A 21,200-nucleotide genomic window follows, 5' to 3' on the forward strand; every position below is an offset into this window, starting at 1 on the left:
TGTGTACAAGTCAGTAACGTGGTCGCGATGGCACCACAACTACGCCAGCTGTAAGTACATGGCTACATGGCACGTGTTTGAGAGTGTAGTAACAGGCTGGTGAGAGGCTGACCGGGGTGGGGTTACCTGTGCTGATACCAGAGTTGGCGATGACCGTGGCATCACTCCACTGGTCGGCGCTGGAGACGGAGTACGAGCGCTGGTGCATCCCGTCCGGCCGGCTGTTGAATGACACCAGGCTTATGCCACTGGCCATCTGACACGCAGACGAGCTGCTGCTCACCGAGCCTGACAGAGATGTGATCAGAAACGCATTACAGCAGATATATTCACCTCCTTGCCCAGACACGCCCTGCAAAAACTTAACGTTAATACCCCTAATGAAGTTTACGGTAATAACTTGTTACTGTAAAGCATTTGAATACCAACATTGTTCTGAGGCAATAATAGCATATAAGTCATCCGCGGTCTGTACAAGGTGAAGTGAAATTGAAGTGATTGTCATTGTGATACACAGCAAGCACAGCACATGGTGACACAACGAAATGTGTCCTCTCCATTTCACAATATTTACAGCATATATCAGCTTTTAACCATCACCCTGAGTGAGCAGTGTGCAGCCATGACAGGCGCCCGGGGAGCAGTGTGTGGGGACCGTACTTTTGCTCAGTGGCACATACTGTTTTCTACACTTTTATGCTTATTTAAAACTACGAGATTAAACATGCTTCCAAAGTTAAATGTGTACGTGACAAATAAAATTTGAAGTTGAAATTTCACTATATACCGTTCAAAAGGTCGAACCATGCTGTTAAAAACATTTATTTAGCCTTGTACTAACCAGTTAGCCCCATTTACTTTTTACTAAACAGATGTGAACCACAGCCATAACTTAATATTACATCATGGCTTCATGATTCACTGTTAACATTTTTGATAGTGTTGGGTTCATTTATTGTGCTCAACAGAACCTAATCAACTGACTGATCCATCAAAACCAATCAATACTTCCCTCCCACAGCCACTGCCACAAAATTCAGCACAACTGGCACCCCACACACCTCTTACACCCCAGTTATTGGAGGAACCTTAAAACGACATCATTTAGTGTGACATCACATAACCCTAATTAAACACCAGCGGCCGTATCTCTCCACACCCCCCCCCTCCGCTTTCCACGCGGGAATATCTGCTACGCTAAAGGTCGCTCTGTATCCTCCGTATCCCAGGCTATTAAAAGGTAATTAAAGTGTCAAACAGCTCAGGTAAAAACCATACTAATAAATACTAGCCGGGTAGGGGCCTGAATTTGGTGAGCACAGGTCTGAACTCCAGCTGCGTACCTGGACAACTCACAGCTCTCTCCTTCTATAACAGCCCGCAACCTTGGACTAACAATAGACAACCAACTCTCCTTCTGGACTCACATCAGCAATCTTTCCCACTCATGTAGATTCCTTCTCTACAATAACAGACGAATCCGCCCTTATCTGTCAACCCAGGCCACCAGATACTGGTTCAGTCCTTAGTAATCTCACGACTGGACTACTGTAACTCCCTTCTAGCTGGTCTACCACTATGTACCATCCGACCTCTTCAACTCATACAAAATGCAGCAGCACGACTGATCTTCAACCTTCCCAAGTTCTCCCACACCACCCCTCTGCTACGTTCCCTCCACTGGCTCCCAGTAGCTGCACGCATCAGGTTCAAAATACTGATGCTGGCCTACAAAGCCAGACATGGAGCAGCACCATCCTACCTCACAGCCCTTATTACACCCCGCACTGCACCTCGTATACTCCGAGCCTCCAGTACTGCTCGCCTGGTCCCTCCATCTCTGAAGGTAAAAGGAAAACATTCATCTAGACTCTTCTCCGTCTTGGCCCCTCGGTGGTGGAATGAACTTCCCCTCGAGGTCAGAACAGCTCAGCCACTGAGCACCTTCAAACGACAGCTCAAGACCTTCCTCTTTAAAGAATATTTAGATTAACTTGTAACCTTCTTATTGTCTGACTTATGCATAGAAACTACAACAGAGTGAATAAAAAGATTGTATTCATAGTTGGGGGTCCTGGTGAACCAGAATTGATCACTTCATTGATTCATTGTAACATGGAAGCACGTTGTAAGTCGCTCTGGATAAGGGCGTCTGCCAAATGCCTTAAATGTAAATGGAAGGTTCCTCTGCAGGGAACATAGTTTAGGACGGACTCTTTGGACAGGGCGATACGGGAGATTGCTCACTTTTAACATATTTGGTTTATTTATTTGGTTATTCTCAAATATATTCTCCTCTTACTCTGGTATTAAACCATTGGACTAAATGTGTTTGCCTCTTATTTTGATACGCAGCTGTACCGCGAGCCGCCGCCTCTGGGCCATCTCAGAAAAGCAACTAAATGAAATGTCATGACTCAATTTAATCTCCACTGAAAAACCGGAGAGCTGCACCTTTGGGCAAATGGCAATAGAGTGGGAGGGTGAGGCGGAAAGAGGAGAGGGAAATAATGAACAGGCCAATACAGGGCAGTTTAACATCAGTCCCCATGTGAGAGTAAATAAGCACGGTCCGTGGGGAAGATTAAGGAGGGTTAGAGTTTAGGATTTAGTAGGATTTAGTTGAGCTTGTTCCATTGAGGTTGTTACACATGTACAAATCTTGTGATGTAGCAATCGAGCCTACATCACCAAGATGATCTAGGTGTTCTTGGTCACTTAATGTCAACTGTAATGTGTGTGTTCATCAGGCTTACACGTCATTTATATTTATAATTTCACAACCAAATGAAAATTCAAAATATGGCAAATCAAAACTGTTCAATAACAAATATGGAACATGTGATATTTATAATGATCACCAAGAAAACATACATACAATACTGAACTGTTACAAACTGTTACTCATATACTGCCCAGGCCTGATTCATATTTGTTTTCCTATTACTACACACACACACACACACACACACACACACACACACAAAGCTGTTCATTCGCATGATCACGGGAGGAAAAAAAAAAAACACTTGAATCACAACCTGGAATTACACGTTTCACAGTGAATGAATTATTTCCCCGTCTCTCTCCTCATCATCTCCATCCTCCCCCTCCCCCTCCCCCCAGCCTCTCATTAGAAGCCATTTTCCAGTTGCCTGACTGGAGAGAGAGAGGCCTGATTGCATTAATATTCATGACAATAATTAGTCCATGTATTATGGGTCACTGAATATTCATGCTATTAGTTTGGTCCTCCTGGAGCTGTGTGTGTGTGTGTGTGTGTGTGTGTGTGTGGGTGGGTGTGTGCGCGCATGGGTGCATGTCCTGGCAAAGATGCTCAATTGCATTCAAAAGCGGAGCTCAAGAGGCTATTGTTCCAGTTTTGATTCTTAAAGTGCCGCGCGTCTAACCAAGGCACAGTGCCAGGCTAGCAGCTTCCTGCTGCTGTAGAACGTGAAGGGGGCGTGCAGCGGGGCTCTCAAAGTCACGGCGCGCAGCCGAGAGACGCGAAGCAGATCATTTCGCTTCATTTAATTACAGTAATGAGAATAAACCGTTTTATGGACATTCCTCGCTGTTTCAGGATATACATGTGAATAATGCGGAACAGTGAGGTTGGTTCGTGTTGGTCAACTCCCATGAACTCTTGCATCGAAGGTGACATGATAAATTCTGATCAGTTATGACGAGTCCCTTACCGGTCCCCTGGCCGAGCTGCATGTTGCTCATGTCCTTGGTCAGGCCGTTGGTCTTGGGGCTGGGGAGCGCGGCGCAGGTGGACACGGCCCGGGGAGGCCGTTTCCCTGGGACCTTCACTGTGGTCCGGAGCAGGTCCACCTCTTTCCCGTGCACGTTCTGCATGTAGTCCTGGAGAGGAAGAACATCATCATTACATTCTCCCCTCGCCTTTATTTTTTTTTTTTCGATTGAAGGCCGATGTCTTCCAGCTCTTCCGGCTGCCCACTGGCCCCTGTTAAACGTACGATTTATTAAGGACATAATCCATTCTGTTTTACACGGTCCCACAGGACAAATTCTTGTGCCGCTCGTCTGTCAGTTATGGGAATAGAAGGGTCCCCGTTGGAGAGGGGGTCCGCCTTGCAAAGAGGGAGACCACCCGGTGGCCGCTAAGCATGGCTATACATCAGCCGAGTACCAATCAAGCCCCTCAAAGGGCTGCAGGGTGGCGAGTGTGGGTGTGTTTGTGCAGAGTGGGAGATAGAACAGAAAACAAATGAGCCACGCACACACTCACACACACACACACACACTCGCAAAAAAAAAAAATAGAAAAAAAAAAAAAAGGTAAAAAGGGCAATTCAAAGCCAAGTGCTCTCAACGTGGCTTAACAAGCCACAAGAGATCTCTTCAGTGCCAGCCGGCAGCTTGAGGCTGGTAATTGTGCCGCCATTTGCATTCGGCAACTTTCATCATCGGCACATTTCAACATGCTGCTCCCGCAGACGCTCTCCGAGCGAGGAGACCAAAGCGCTTCCTGCTGAGAGGATTAGGGCCAGGCGGACTGCGCTGCGTTCTCCCGGCGAAGGGCTCCAACACAATAAAGTTCTACCGGATCCATGTTCTCAACGTGCAAACTCGCGTAGAAATGGACCGTGGGGGAGGGGGAGCCACCTGAGACTCAACTTTGCTAATAAGTAAGTAAATAAAACATACAATATATAAATAAATAACAGCAACTAATTAAGTATATAAATTAATCAACATATAAATTACCGAGGATCTATTTGGAGCCCCTGAACTTTTTTTTTTTTTTTTTGGGGTGTGGAGTTTGTGCACTAATTATGCCGCTTCTATCGTCTTCCTCTTAATTAGCCACATTAATGTGATTTCTTTAGCACATAGTTGAGCAATTAGCACCCTTGATTGAGTTTCATTCTATTAGCTTCTGCAAACAGCGTAATTGACACATACACCGCACAGATGCGGTAGGCTGGTGAACCTGCGCTGTGCTGGCCCAGGAGATGAGGTGCGGCCCGCATTTCGCTCTGAACGGCGTATTCCGCAGCGTACCCTTGACATTACGCAAGATATCATGTAGAGGCGTGAGCCTTCACTGGCCTCACGATTCCATTACGATGATCAGTGCCTCGATATCGACGCGTCATGATATAAATTCTCTACGTGGTCACATGGCGTTTTCAAATACTCGTACACCTTTTGTATTGTTCTCTTCCAAGATGGTGGCCTGTAACCGCTAGTAAATTTTCAAAACTCAATGTCTAATTTCACTGCAGTGACAGAAGGTGAAGAATTGAACAGACATTATGTTCTACTGTAATATAAATCAACAGTGAATAAGTAAATGTCAGTTTTTCAGTGTTTTTCAAGGTAACAGGCAATCACTTTGTAAGAGAACAATACGGAGATTCCATTCAAGATTAAATATAATAATATTTATAATTGTAAACAATTTGATGTAACTATAGACCTGATTTATAGAACAATAATTTATTATAATGTCTAATAACTTTCTATTAACATTATTTTTTATATTAATTCAGGTAAAAATTGGTAAACAGTCGCATGTCAAAACTTTTATTCAAACAGTGAACAGCAATAATGTGTGTAAAAAAAAAAAAAAAAAATCCAACCCTGACTCATCTTAGTTCAAAACCGTATTCTTTACAGAATTGAAAATGGAGGACTATTAAGACTGTGTACAGATTGAGAACTGTACACTGTGTGGACGCGTTGATTTGCTCCAACGAGCAGAAAAACTGTCTGTTTTCAGTCCGCACTCCCCTGAAAACCGCCTGGATCAGAGGTCCGTGGCGTCAGGTGAGCTCAGACTGAACACAGACTGCTTTCTGATCATTGGGAGGAATTTTTTTAACGCGCTGCTTTCATCGTGGGGCGAGTTTTTTTCTAAACTCCCGGTAAAATGATAATGTTGTGTTGTAGAGCTCTGGACACTCAGAGAAAAATAGTTTTTTCCTCCATTCCCTCTTCCTGTGTGTTTCGAAGTGGTAGAAAGACAACTGAAGGCGGAGCGGTGCTGTACTCTGTAGATCAGGCCGCCAGTCACTACCGGCCCGACTTTTTAACGAGAATTTTGATACCGCCGCCAGAAAATCACCAAGCAAAGTCATTATCATGTAATCAATTATGTTTTGCACTACATGGATATAATCAGGTATGTGGCAACGCTGCTTATATTACATTGACAAGAACAGAGTGAAATAGTCTAGAATGAGGAAACAGGGTGCAGGATTCCAGTCCACAATTGCTTTTTAGCTCTTCCTGTTCTAAACTTTATTAAAACATCATAGATCATGTCCTGGGTGACAGAAATAATTGCATGTGAGGATAACTACCAACAAAAAGGTAGTTACGTTTGTCCTTTACAAAATACAGATAACTACTACGCTATATTTATGCAAATCCCGAGGACCTACTTGACCTGACTTAACAATGCAACATTCATTAGACCTCATTAGTTTCTCTACCAGGCAAATTCTCTATTATGAATTTTTGATACATACATATTGTCCAGAGATGCTGAACTGATGACTGAAGGTCATTTCACCAGAACCACCAAGCAATCAATGATGCTTTTGTCCTGTGAATAAGAGCATAATAATCCTGGAAGACAGTACTACCATATGGAAATGGTTCCTCCACTCTTGGTCATCCATGTCTATGTTCCTGCATCTGTACCATTTGTAACTTTGCAGCATTCCAAGAGACATTCCAGCATTCCAAGGTAATATAAGCAAATTAGTATGGAGAGATAAAGCCGACATCTCTGTGTGTGTGTGTGTGTGTGTGTGTGTGTGTGTGCGCGCGCTCTCTAAAATGCCAGCAAAAGGCAGCAATTAGGCCACGGCCATTACTACCTAATATCCTACATCATCAGCGACATCAGCGGACAAACAGATGACACGGGGGCTCTAATTAACGTCGCGCGGCCCCGCATCGACCGGCCCAGGGCACGTCAGATCGGGTCGCCACAGCAACAACAGACAGACGATAACCCTACCCGACCCCACCTCCCTGCTGTGTGCTCAGTGACGCGAGCGCAATCATCCATTACACCGAGGAGGAGTAACGCGCATGTACACACACACACCGACAGAGGAAGAACAGCAGGGCCAGGACAGAGGACTCGGCGGTGCCGTTCTCACCGTTTCGGAGTGCCACCGAGCACCCATGGATAATGGAAAGCAACATGGCAGCTGCTGTATATACACTGTACAGAAACCAGTCTATACCAATCCATCGTAAATTATTTCCGGGATTCCAATGAGAAAAGAAAAGTGCTTGTTTCATTTAAGACGGTTGTTTAATACAAGCAAAACTTTTTTCACAAATATTCCACTAATTTCAAAGGTATGGATATTGCACAGGCCAAGTCTACAGACCAAGGAATGTTAAGAACTGTGGCCTACAGATTTTGGTTCCAGTACTTACAACAGTGGGTCACAAAGTCTGTCTTGTTCACACCTTACAATTTTGTTAAAGTTGTGCAAAAAAAATTAAAAATAAATAAAAAAAATTCCCGGATCAGACAAACGCTTTTAAGTTGGCAGGAGTGGTACTCACATGCAGGCTGGGGTGGTACGTAAGCAGTCCGTTATCGCACAGCGTCACATACTTCTTCTTCCACTCTTTATTCAACGACTTTCCGCTCCGCTTCAACAGCATGCCCTGCAGAGAGAGAGAGAGACACACACACACACACACACACAAGACACACTGAGAATTAGGACTTAACACACTGCAAGGACGTGGCATATTACTGCTATTACCTCATTAGCGCTCTAAGTTCATTCTGGCTGAGGCCGCTCATTATTTCAGTGGCGGTGTGAGTGGAGCGTCGATGCTGCCTGTTACTTTGATTCAGTGAGCAGATTTAAGCTTAATGTCCAAAAAAAAACAAAAAAACATTTCAGTCTGTGGCACACACCTAAAAAAGTTTATTTGCGTGGATTACGTGCATTTCGCATGAACTCAAAAATTTTGAAGAAGTAAAGTTTCTTTAATAAGCCAGTGCCACAAAAGACTGGATCCTCTGTGTCCCCATTAGAGTCCAGTCCGTGGCCATTAACCGCCTCTCCTCCGCACATCAGCTGCGGCTGACTGGCCGTTTAAGGCCGCCGCCCACACCTCATTTCAGCCAAATTCATTAGGCAAGAGGAGAATAAAACTGTCCGCTGATTAGCAATTACAGCCGAGCTGCTGCGTGTGTCACTTCACTGGACTTGTTCAACATTAACGTGCAGACAGGGGATATTAATAGTGTCCAGAGGAGGCTGGCAGGCAGCACGCAACATGGGGGAGTGAGGGAGGTAGAGCGAGGGAGAAGGAACGAGCAGCTTTTCTTCCACGCTTCTTTACAGCGAGATCATCCGCTTCTGTGCGGTTTGCTGTGTACATATATTTATATATATATTTTTTTTATTTTGCTCTGCTTGTAGAGACACTCACTGTCCCCTTTGGAGACAATAAATTGCCTGTTCTGTTCTATCAAACGTCCTGATTTTTAAAAAGTAAAATCCAATGTTTTCGGTCAAAGCCTGAACAGAACATCATACAAAACATATAAAATAAATGCCAAAAATAATCTATAAAAAAGTAGGTGAAACGAATGCTTGTGAGGATAATAAACCAGCACATCACACACTAAAAAAAATACCACACCTTGTGTGAGACGGCTTTTTTTTTTCATGTAAGGTGAGGTGGAATCCAGACACTGCAGAGTTAAAGGGTCGAGGGTGTGGCGACAATGTGTGATTTGACCCGGGTCGTGTCGTATTACGCTCGTAAATGTATTGAAAAGAAAAGCAACTGCTGCTGCAGAATAACCAGCGCCTTCCACGGACATGGGTCCTGCATGCGTAACATCCGGGGTCAATAAAACCTCATGCATGCCGTACACACACACACACACACACACACACACACACACACACACACACACACACACAACTCATTTCCACATGACAACCAAACTCACTGTCACAAACATGAGTACGGTCAGATTTTTCATCTATTCCTTTATTTTTGGAATATTTGGAGGACAGATGATAAACAAGAGCATGAATGGCCCTCAGCTAAATGGGCTCTTAACCAAATGTCCTCACCAACCCTGAAAACCAAGAAATACTCCATTTATTCACAAACAATAAAGATTTGGTTTATTTATCAAGCTCACAAACAAAAATGTTGTAGATTATGATTCTGTTTATGTAATTACAAGTAGAGATCGTTTTAAATAATGTCCTTATATTTATCCAAAAGTGCTTATAGGACTAAGTGTCTACACTGCATGTGTATCTCGTTGTGCGTCCTTGTAAGGGGTAAGCGTGAAACGGGGGTGATCGCTCTTTTATTAAGTCAGAAGGTAACCCTATCCCCCCCCTGCACTCTGCCTGGCTCGGTAGCCAATAATTCTCCGGGAGAGCGCCGGCCGCCTTTGGGAGAGAGTTTATTAATTTTAAGCGGCCGTCGCCACAGTGACAAGCGATCATTCTGCGGCAGAGGCTAATTGAACGCTGCGTCGACCCTCTGATGGCTGTTATCTTTCATTATTTGAGCTCGCGGCCGGTGACACGCGTGGTGGGCTCTGCTTTACCTTCAGCTCGGTGACAGCTCACAAGGTCCCCCTATAGAGAATAAATTGGGGGAAATAAATATGTCCCGCGTTTGCACTCCTTCACTCTTAAGGAGCTGTTTCCACCCACTCGAGCGCCAAGGGAAGTGTTTAATGGGCAATTTTCAACAGGGGCTGTGAGAAAATACTGTTTTAACATACAGAACATAATGCAGTATACTGTAAAAACATCACCTGAAATGCCGAGGGTCAAGGCTGGCATTTGCAACATTTCACATTTCTTAAAAATATAGAAATAAGTCAATAAATAAACAAATGTTTATGAATGGCATCTGCAGGTTTATGGAAATAAGATTGTAGTACTTTTGGAGATATATGATTAGTGCAACAGTAGTTCTCTCTATAAGAAAATTACATTCACGTTTTAATGTTCAATTAATTTCTATTGAGGTTTATCACCAGAATCCGGTAAACAGTAATCGGAAATGCTAGTACCAGTACACCAAAATGCCAGAATATGTCAGTTCCTGTAGCTGGTTTACAATATATGGAGTTTTGGTGATCAGAAGAAAACTTCCAGCAAAGATATAAGACCTTTACGTCAAATCATTTTTATTTATCTCTACATTAAAATACTCTAAGCAATTTCTAAGATGTCCATAACATTTGTACATTTTATAACCATTTCATAGTCATATATGTTTTATTTTCATAACATAGTCACTGGTTTAAAGAGAAACTTGTTGCTGAAAAACGTAAAAAATAAAACATTGTGTGATGTGTGAAGATTATTATTTTTTTTTACAGATCAAAATGCCCCTGTTCCCCTATCATGAGACAGCCATCTACTAAAAACAAACCAATATAGGCTCTTCATCTCTCCATCTCACTATCCACAAAGGGCATTCCCCACTCAGGGTGATAAATCACACGGCCCACATAAGCCTGGTTCAGACCAGGTAAAGGTGACAGGATAGCGGTAATCTCTGCGCTGTCCAGCCTGGACACAACCACAAGAGAGACTGTTCTGAAGAAGCTTTTGTTCCCGGGAGACCAAACAGTAAAAGTGGACAAATTAAGGGAGTCACACACTTGGCCCTCTGGCCTGACTGGGTGTCAAGCCAGTGTGTGAGTGACGCCTTGTGAAAGGTGGCCGCCTCCTATCGCTCAGGCCATCTGATGCGGCCGGGTCAGACTGCAGTATGGGGTCCCGCCCTCGGGACATTCATCATCCCAGTTGAGAGGCTGTGACTGTCGGGGGCCGAAAGGTAGTGACACCCCTCTGTGGCCTGGACAATGACCCACTCAATACACTCAAACGAGAGGCCTGGTCACCGCGGGAGAGGTGAGAGGAGACCAAGACAGATAAGAGTAGACATAGATTTACAATATATAGATTAAATATACCCAAATTCTAGTATATGGTTGTATTTAAAAAAAAAAAATTAAAAACAGCCCACGAGTATGTCCAGGTTACAGAATTCATGAGACAAATCTATGATGATGACACAGACAAGGTCAAGGACAAGGGGAAGCAGATTCACGTGAACACTGAGATAAAACATCAACGACAAAGAGGAGGAAGAGCACAAAGAAAAGAAGAGGGGGAAAAATCTCTGCAACTGATAAGAGTTCTGGGTAATTAATTATAAACTCAATTATCCAAACCTTACTTCAGTGGTCTCCATTCATTAGGAGATAAAAAAAAATAAAAAAATTCCTTTCTTTCCTGACAGTGAAAGGGCCAAAGAGAAGAACTGGATGAGGAAACGGGAGTCACACCTCTCTCCTCTTCTCTTTTTTTTTTAGTGGTCCCTCCATTCACCCGCTCAGTGTCTGCGAATCGGCTCCATTAAAGGACAGGAACAACATGAGGGCTACGCCACGTTCCTTTATCCACACGGACTCCCGTTTACCGACTACAGGTTAAGTGTGATGAAAAAGTCATTCGCGGAATTCCACTCAGTAAAGAAAGCAAACAGTAAACTGCTAAATCACACCATCCAAATCGTTTCATATTTCATTCTACATGTATGCCTACCAGGACGGCTTTAATTATTTACATGTAAATATGAATCACAATTAATGTCACAATTCAGCAGAATTCTGGACCATCTATAGTGTAAGAGCATGTGTTTATATGAGTATTTATGAAAATAGACGCATTAAAATGCATTATTTTTAATATTTATTGATATTATTAATTCATTAACACATGCATAGCTCAAAAATGTATTGCATTACTACTATTGTTGATATAAAACAGATAGGGATTTCTGGAGTGACCATTTGAGACAAATTATCAGTGCACAGAGAAGCTCCCAGAGATCATCCGAAGCATGAATTTACACACCGCGGCCATGATGGGAAGATATAAACGGCGCACACAACCTCGTCATAAATCGTGAAGGTCATGGATGAGCTGCCCAACAGCAGCGTGGGATGACAGCGCATCAAGCAGACGGCAAATCACCAAAATTAGATTAACAAAATCCAAACAGGCCATTCTGATTGATGTTTGTGTGTTTTGTTATTTTATGAATTAAAATGATACCGGAGTGGAAGAGGGAAAAGGGGGGAGAGGGGGGTGGAAAATCTAATTTGCAGAGGTTAGCATGCATGACAAAAATGCCATCTTGGCCAAAATGGCTTGGAGCGGTGACAACCTTTCGCTAGGAAATGATATTTCTCCAATCCCGCAGAAGGCGGATCATGTCACCCTCGTTAAAGACTTGATAGCAGGTCTTTAATATTCACCGTCTTAATTAGGACTGCAGTTAATTTCATTAAATTCTTTCGCTGCTAAATGAAGCAGATTATGAGACATCTTTTATTGCCAAGCGTGAAATTACAGCCTGCCCGCTGCCAATGGCACGGAGAAACTAATGAATTACGAGGTAAATAACGCCCGAATTAACCATCCAATTTAACTCTTACATCGCCCATCGGCCCTCTCAGCACCTTAGCATATTAAAGTCCGCTACACACACACACACACACACACACACACACACACACACCGAACAGAAACAGTGCATGACTGCGGAAATAAAATATGCGGTAATTTCACCCAGAATGTGTTAAAAACCATATAATTTCATTCAAATAAAAAGTATTTACATTGATCAAATAGATATTACCATAATTCTATTGTGAGCCCAACAACAGGGCTCAGCGTTAAAAGAATTGGTTGCGAATGGTCTAAACAGTCACCCTACTGGCCGCCATATCTCCCCCCGAATGTTGGACTTTTATGCATCATAAACACACGTGTTCGGGCGAATTCATCCGGAGGAGCGTCTCTGCGCTAATTATCGGCTAATTGGGAGCAGGGAGCAGATGTCTGCGGAGTCCGGGTTGTAAACAGGTTCTGTAAACAAAGCTGGCGAGCTTTACGCGCTCCCCCGTGCGAATGTCGGCGCTGTGCTAATATCGCACAAGTCGTGAGAGGAAAAGGTATCAAATAACCGACGGAAGCCAAGTCAGCTGGAGCTACTATATTATTTAATATAAAAACCCCAATTTCATATTATGGTTACGTTATACTGACTTTATTCGCTGCCATCTAGTAATGATAAAACATTAGAACAAGTTATGTATCTTTGTATGATGATTAAAATGAACAAACAGCACTAAATATCTTAAATGTTAATCGCAAAATTGCACGTTGTTCTATAAAGCGCAGTCTATCGTGCGGTGGACTGACTGAAGCGCCGAACCCGTAGTTTTCGTTCATTACGTGGCCACTTACAGGGAAACAAACAAACACAGGCTGACGTGGGGTCAAAAAGGGTTGGCGAGACATTGCGATGTTGTCACGTTTCGAGGCGACACATTTGACCCCGGACACGCCCACTGCTGGCTGGTGGAGGAGAGCTCCTGAGATCCAGGGGAGCCAGTGGTCTCGAGCTGCCTAATTACTGCCGAGTGCGGGCCAAACCCACCCTCATTATAAGCCCGGCGAGATTCCGGCGTGCTCTAATGAGCAGTGTGGTCTGACGAAGGGCTCTTTTTCATTTTTTTTTACCGCAGCCTGAGAGCCACACCGGAGCGTAACCTTGAGCGCGGCGGGCAGAACAATAACCTGCTGTAATGAGATGATGGGAATGATGTGCACACGACTGGGAGTAGAGCAAGAGCGACCAGAATCACACACGTTCGGGGGGGTGTGGCCCACGTTGGGTCACTTCGAGTGTGTTCGTGCTAAGTGGCCTATAAACAAAGAACGAGCAGCCCCCTAACACTGCAGCTATCACAGCGGCCCAGGAAAACCACGTCCCCTGCACCATGCGTCTCCTCCAAAACGCCGTCGATCGCCGCTAATCTTCATCCTTGTGTGAGTAATTGACTAACGATTATGAGCGTACCTTCAAGGAACGGCGGGCCGCGTGGCAAATCTAACGCACTCAGACATCTGCCAAAGTGATTACGAGTCGCCATTCCTCATCAGGGCGCCAAAAAAAAAACAAACCGGGAGGGCCGAGCGGGCTTCCAACACGACCGATTCTCTGGGGAGCCCCAAGTGTGTGTGTGTGTATAAACACAGACCGAATGGATGATTGGTTTTGATTCAGAAACACGTTCTCTCAGATGTTTGATAAAATGTTTGGCCGTGGTCCGAGAGGACTCATTAAGACCAGAGCACCAAATCGACTGTTAGTGTAAGGAAGACATATTCTCTCTCTCTCTCTCTCTCTCTCTCTCTCTCTTTAATTGGGGAGCAGGTCTGTACGCCCAGTGGCCTGGCGGGGGACGTGAAAGGCAGTTGGGGAGATGGGGAGAGACGCGAGCACGTTCGCAAGAGGAAAGACCACAGGGAATTATCAAATCAATTAGCATCCAATACCCCCCCACCCAAAAAAAAAAAACTAGTGTCGCTTGTCGGCGTGCCTCTGAGCGCTAACTGTTCCGCTTTGTTTTTGTCTCTGCGATCGGCTGGGATGGGGCGCTGCCGCTCCGTGTTGGCAAAACACTCGCACAGCGTAGTGCCCGAAATTACAGTCGAATAAAACACCACGGCAATGGACAATAACCAATGATGTAATGGGGAGATCATATCGCCCTTTGAAAAATGATTATCTCTCTGTTTATCCATGCGGCGTCTATTGAAAAGTGACTGGAATTCCAAATTCCAACCCGGGAAAGAAAAGTGAATGAATTGCTGGATAGTAATTAATGCTAATAACAAATCACCAATTGAATTTTGTTAGTAACCACCAATAACATGCATCTTTCCCTGGTTCAAGTTTACATAACAGAACACGTGTGGGGGTTTCACTGGTGAGAACGTCAGATATCATGCAGCATGCAGCACCAACGTTGGGAACGGGACGCTGCGTATGCTGCTCCTTCACAACAGGCTGTGATGTGCTCTGACGTCTAGTTTAAGACGTATGCGTGGGTAATTGTCCTCGGTTGCCACCATTCACAGTCAGAAGGATAGATCCAGAGAGCGAGACAGAGAGAGAGAGAAAAGGAGGGGGGGGGGGAGATACAGGACCTGATAAATTGAGCCGGGCTGATTGATTTCTTCATGAAATGCGGGCCCTGTCGCTGCCACACTGTTGGGAATATCAACACGGAGTGAGAGAGTGTGTGCAAATGGGCGGAGGTTTACAGGCCCCGTCTGACACTGAAGAAATTAATCCCTCATTTATCCTCCCGTGGCAGCGGGACGCGGTGTCAGGCACCGTTCCAAAAAACCCCTTCAGCGCCGGAGCATCCCTGCGGCCCCGTGTTCCATGTCAGTGGGGCTGTACACCTGTAGGCCCTTTATCTGGATTACAAGAAGGGCTGCTACACACACACACACACACACACACACACACACAGTAATCAGTTAGGTTAAAATCTGACTAATGCAGCCAGGGCACCGTAATAAATACGGGCGAGTCCGCTGTTAATTATCTGAGAGGTGTGCGTCGTGGCACTATGACAATTTTCAAATGCCCAGGGAAGCGTTTTTGCAGGCCAGATATAAATCACAGGGTGTCTGTAATCACCTGTGATTATGCGGCTATTATTCTCCCAGTCCAGGCTGACCTCCCATCTGCCACCGGGGCAGCGCGTGTCGCGGAGCGCCGCCTCGCTTGTACTTCATTAACCACGTCTGACTTAGCCAGGCTTCCGAAAGCGAAGCTGAAGAGGTGTGGAAGCCCTGCAGGGTGGTGTGGGACCTGCCAGATCTTTCAGAGCGACATGAAGGTATCTCGTCACACCAAAATAATTAAAAAATAAAAAGTAAACTGGTGTACATGGTGCTACTGGAAAAGTTGACAGTTTTCTATAAAACCAGGAGCTTTAAACATTACATTTTGGAAATATTTATTTTATATGGTTCTGTGTGCTCGTGTGTATTTATATATAGGCCTCTAGATGACAATCATGATCAATTTGGTGTTTTCATTGGCACATCCTTTGCAAAACATCATTTTTGGTTATGCGTGGTTTGTTCTGCTGAGAATGAATTGGTCATGAATAAGAACTGAAATATCTCGGATGTTTCCGGAGCCGCCGTGTCACTCGGGGGAAGAAATATTTTGTAAAGTGTCACACAAGAGCAAACACTTCACAGGCGCAGCAAGCCTGCGACTCAAACAACAATTACCCAGCAGGCCACAGCTCAGCCGCAGCATGGGGTCGGCCGCGCATTTTAAAGAGTGCGCGCCTGCGCCCCCCCCCTCCCTTTCATGCTCGCTCTCTCTCTCTCTCTCTCTCTCTCCACGTGCGCCGCTGTCACTCGGCCGCCGGCTCGGCACGCTAATAAACACAGACCTCATTTAAAGGCAGCCCTAATCAGAGATGCAATTTGTTCATTAGGAAATTACAAACGAGGCCCCACGCGCTGACATGAGAGGCCGCGATTAGCGATGCTAATTGCCCGATTCTTGCACTCCAGTTGAAAACTCACGGAAGACCCCCCCCACCCCCCTCCGCTCGTTCTCTCGCTGTCGCTCGTGACAAATTAAGGGAAACTCAAACGACCTCTCCCTGATCACAAGGGGGGTAAAGGCTATCGGGGATCACAGGAGAAGCCCCCCCCCACCCGCTCCCGTGGCCTGACTCGGTCCCCCACCCCCCCAACGCCGCCACCCGCTGCCGGCCAAATCAAAGTGCTGCGATTGGCGGGAGAGAGAGAGAGAGAGAGAGAGAGTGAGAGACTTTGACCGCAAAGAAGAGAGAAAAGGCCTCCATATGCCAACTAACGCACTTTACTTCATTAGAGACACTCTTGCTTTTCTTATCCGTGCGTGTGTGTGTGTGTGTGTGTGTGTGTTGGGGCGGGCGGCTTGCTGAGTGCAGACGAGAGTAATCCCTTCCCACTCCTTATCCTAATGATCTCATTTAAATACACAGGAGAGGCCCGAGCTCCTAATTGATGTCAAGTGTGTGCTTTCGCCATTAATCAAGGCGAAGGCATCAAACGCGGGGCGCGTGTGTTCCTGTCGGACGGATGATCACAGTGACGGCCGACCCCTTCACGCGCCGGCGTGCCGCCGGACCCCCAATTATCCCCCTCCCCGGCGCAGCGTCTCCGTGACGGCGGCGTACCTGTTTAATTGGGATAGCGCGTCCGCTCCCGATGCTGTCGGCCCGGCCCTCCAGGCCCTTCTTCTCCTTGTCTGGTTCACTCGCCTTCCGAGACTGAGGAGGACAAGACAACCTGAGTCACCGCACACACACAAACTCACATCCCTGAGCTGAGGTGGAATGCACACGACTGAACACACACAAGGCACAGGTCACCAGGTACACACACATATGCAAATACATAAAAAAAAAAAAAAAAAAAAGTGCGAAAGTGGTGGCCTAGCAGGTAAGGATGCCGACTCATTTACATTTACAGCATTTACCAGACGCCTTATCCAGAGACGACATACACTCAGTAGTTACAGGGACAGTCCCCCCTGGAGACACTCTGGTGTCTTGCTCAGGGACACAATGGTAGTAAGTGGAATTTGAACCTGGGTCTTCTGGTCCATAGGTGAGTGTGTTACCCGTTCTTGGGTTCAAATCCCAAACCGCCATGGTGCCAATAAAATCCTTTGGAGCAAAGTACCGTCCCCACACACAGGGGTAATGGGTTAAATGCTCCGTTATGCCATGTTACCTTTTTCTACAGAAATGTTATGATTTGTTTCTTTTTACCGAGTATTAAATATTCATTGTGTATATGGCCATTTCATTCGTGATTGTTTAATCGCGTGGAACTCACGGTGAAGAGGTTGGAGCGGCGTTTGGACTGCTTGCGCACAGGCGTGGGGGTGTTCGTGGTCTGGGGAACATCAATGCGCAGCTCCTTCTGGCTGGTGCTGGGAGTGGAGGGCACCGAGGAGGAGTAGTCGCTCAGGCTGCCGCCACCGTTACTGGCCTGCAGCAGCAGAAGCGCCCAAATATCCGTTAGTACATAAATACGACAAAATATTACACCGTCAACATGCAGCAATCGGTCACTGTAGAAATATGAATGGTAGTCATGGGAAAGTAGGCGGGTCTTCTTGATTGGTTCCTTAAGACAACACTTGTTGAAATGCAGTGTGTGGGAATACCAGTTGCGCTGCTCCATTCCATCCTGTGTGTGTGTGTGTGTGTGTGTGTGTGTGCATGTGCATGGAATGTGCATCAGCGCGGCGACTACCTGGCTGATGTGTACGGCTGACACGGGGGCGGAGCAGACAGAGGAGTGGCTGGGGGAGTTGGGTAGAGACTTGCAGGGGCCGATTGAGAGCTGCTGCTTCTTCCGGGTCGCTACAATCTTCTGGGCAACTGTGAAACACACACAAAAAAATTAAATAAAACAGAAATTAGTACCAATTCAAATGTATCTCCAGTAAAATAAAGGTTTTGCGAAGGCCAATGTTTGACAACCTATTGAATGTATGTGACTGCACAGTCAAATGGAAGTGAAAGTGAAGTGATTGTCATTGTGATACACAGCACAGCACATGGTGACACAACAAAACGTGTCCTCTGCTTTTAACCATCACCCTTGGTGAGCAGTGGGCAGGCATGAAAGGCGCCCGGGGAGCAATGTGCGGGGACGGTGCTTTGCTCAGTGGAACCTTAGCAGATCGGGATTATATATAAAATGTAATATAAAATATGAAATGGCAGAGTAACCTATGGAACCCTCATAAAACCCACCACCGCCCCGATCGACAGCATTGATCTGACTCAGGCAGGCATACGTGGCAGTCCCATGTCTTCAAACCTAAATCAATTCAACACCAGCAAGTCGTGGTACTTTTTTTTTTGAGGCACATGCTAAGAACTTAATAATGGTAATCTATAACATAAGTGCATTATGATTGTAGTGTAACTAAATCGATAACAAGACTCCCTGATGCCTTGCAGAATCGTAAATAAAGTAAATAAACCTTCCTCCAAAAATGTCTGAATCTTTACTGAAATTGCTTGTGTTCCTATCTTCATGAGGACATTTTAGCAGGTAGACATCAACACTGTCAACATCTGTCACCAAAGCTCCAGCAAACAAGTTCACTTTTTACGACAGCCATCCATTACGAGCCGGTTAAAGACAACAAGGTCAGGTCCCAGGCTCAAACTTAAAACCTCTTGTCCTCTGGGCAGGAGGGAGTTAAACAGGCCGGCGCCATTACTCTCCCTACAATAAACACGGCCGCGCTCATCGTCCTGTAAATGAAGCCATTGTTTTAATTGAACCTATTAAAGACCTGGGCCTTAATGATGACTCTGTCATAAACATTTACCTTGAGGAGAGAACGGCAGCTTCCAAGGGCACTCCGGAAAACTTTCCTGGGCTCTCGTCCTCAAGCGTCTTTGTCTCTGATGACAAATATAACGCCCCTATATATTCTCCTGGCTAAGAAGTGAGAGCATAACCTCTGGGATTCATGCTGAGCCCTCCAATACAAAAGATGTCATTCAACAAGAATGAATTATCATGAATCACCAGATGCGGCAGGGGGCAGTGGTGGCCTAGCGGTTAAGGAAGCGGCCTCGTAATCAGAGGGTTGCCGGTTCGAATCCCGATCTGCCAAGGTGCCACTGAGGTGCCACTGAGCAAAGCACCGTCCCCACACACTGCTCCCCGGGCACCTGTCATGGCTGCCCACTGCTCACTCAGGGTGATGGGTTAAATGCAGAGGACAAATTTCACTGTGTGCACCGTGTGCTGTGCTGCTGTGTATCACATGTGACAATCACTTCACTTTTTTGCATGGAAAACAATTAGATTTCTATGACAGCCATATGTGTGTCTTTCATGAAACCATCACAGTTGATTCCACCGATTCAGTCCTGTTTTGACTGTTGAACCTTTAAAATGGTATTATTTTATAACATAGGCCCATGATTTGAGAGAATTTTACATAAAAGATCTGAAACTTAAAAAAATTAATGAGCAGAAGGTGACAGATTTAAAAAAAAATAAAATAAACACTGCGCCTGTGAAGTGTTTGGTAAACTGGTTCTGAACTATTTGCCTCAATCATAGGTGTTCAATGAAAAAATGATTTTGCAATGGATTTATTGTTTTAATGCACAAAATATTTTGCATCAGAATATGATCCAAGTGGGCCAGAGAATTGGTCGCAAGAATTGAAAAATCTCCATGCCGAAAGCAGAGGAGGACCTGATTATGATGTGACTGAAGCAGAGCTGCAACAAAAATGACCAATTTTGTGAACAAAACTAATTAGGCAGTTCCTGGCAGCACAGCACAATCATATTTGATTTGTTTTCACAGGACTTTTATAGGGTACCGAGCAAGCCTGCTAGATATATGCCTGCATGCGCGTTTACAGACATCCCCGGCTGTATTTTACTTTAAGTGTTAAGAACAGTTATGATAAGCCTGCGTTAAATATTTAAACTGCACGGCTAATGCAATTTAACTTCAACCATCAATCTTGGCTCGCCGCTCTGAAAGTCGGCCATTTATCCTAATGGAAACGTCTCCCATTTGATGAGATTTATGACAACCCCGCTTACCAACCCAGAGGGGATGAGATTCCAGCAGGCACTCTCAAAGACGCCTAAGATCACTTCATTTTAAACACAGCGCCTGCCACGTTCTCTACACCGCTTCTGCCAGTTAGCACCATTATATGCCTATTATTTTATTAATAAGAGCTATCAGAAGGCATTTGCAATCGCAGCCATACCAAATTGAAGGGGGGGGTGGATCGGTTTAGGCCGTGTTTCCACTGTTAACAGCCACCCAAAGCGGCCAGTGATTAAGGCCCCCGAGTCGGGCTAATCCATTTTAAACAAGACCTGGTGTTTTGTCGCGGTTTAGGCATCATTAGTTTGGAAGCTGCGGGTCCCTGGGGAGCTGGTCTGAGATCTGATGAGCTTTGGTACAGCCGCGGTGATTAGAGCGCGCGATGGGAGCGGCCGCCGAGCTGGGATCAGCACGACCGGGTCCCCCGTGGCCCTGCGGGACCCCCGCTGTCCCACGACAGAGACAGCCACGCTACAACAATGAGCTGAGGGAGCAGGTTAACCTTTTATACCTCTTTAAGCTTTAACTAGAGAGAGACAGAGAGTGGGAGAGACTCAGAGGGGGCGGCAACGTGGGGATTTGAGTGTGAATGAGACATAAAACAGGACAACAGATTAGCATGGACAAAGTGAGGGGACA

At 45.4% G+C, this 21,200-nt stretch overlaps 1 protein-coding gene across 8 annotated transcripts in view; it reads right to left on the minus strand.

Moving 5' to 3' along the window:
* agap1 (ArfGAP with GTPase domain, ankyrin repeat and PH domain 1) overlaps positions 1-21,200 on the minus strand; it is a 118,073-nt gene that overhangs the window by 31,619 nt on the left and 65,254 nt on the right. For all 8 annotated transcript variants that reach the window (XM_028954713.1, XM_028954712.1, XM_028954714.1 and 5 more), the window contains 6 exons: positions 18,213-18,340; positions 17,790-17,945; positions 17,126-17,218; positions 7,564-7,668; positions 3,699-3,867; positions 127-288 (listed from right to left, as the gene is read on the minus strand). In XM_028954713.1, coding sequence (XP_028810546.1) covers positions 127-288; positions 3,699-3,867; positions 7,564-7,668; positions 17,126-17,218; positions 17,790-17,945; positions 18,213-18,340 — 813 coding nt within the window. The remainder of the gene's footprint in view (positions 1-126; positions 289-3,698; positions 3,868-7,563; positions 7,669-17,125; positions 17,219-17,789; positions 17,946-18,212; positions 18,341-21,200) is intronic.

The sequence above is a fragment of the Denticeps clupeoides genome, chromosome 15 (genome assembly GCF_900700375.1).
Source record: "Denticeps clupeoides chromosome 15, fDenClu1.1, whole genome shotgun sequence".
In the NCBI taxonomy this organism is placed as follows: Eukaryota; Metazoa; Chordata; class Actinopteri; order Clupeiformes; family Denticipitidae; genus Denticeps; species Denticeps clupeoides.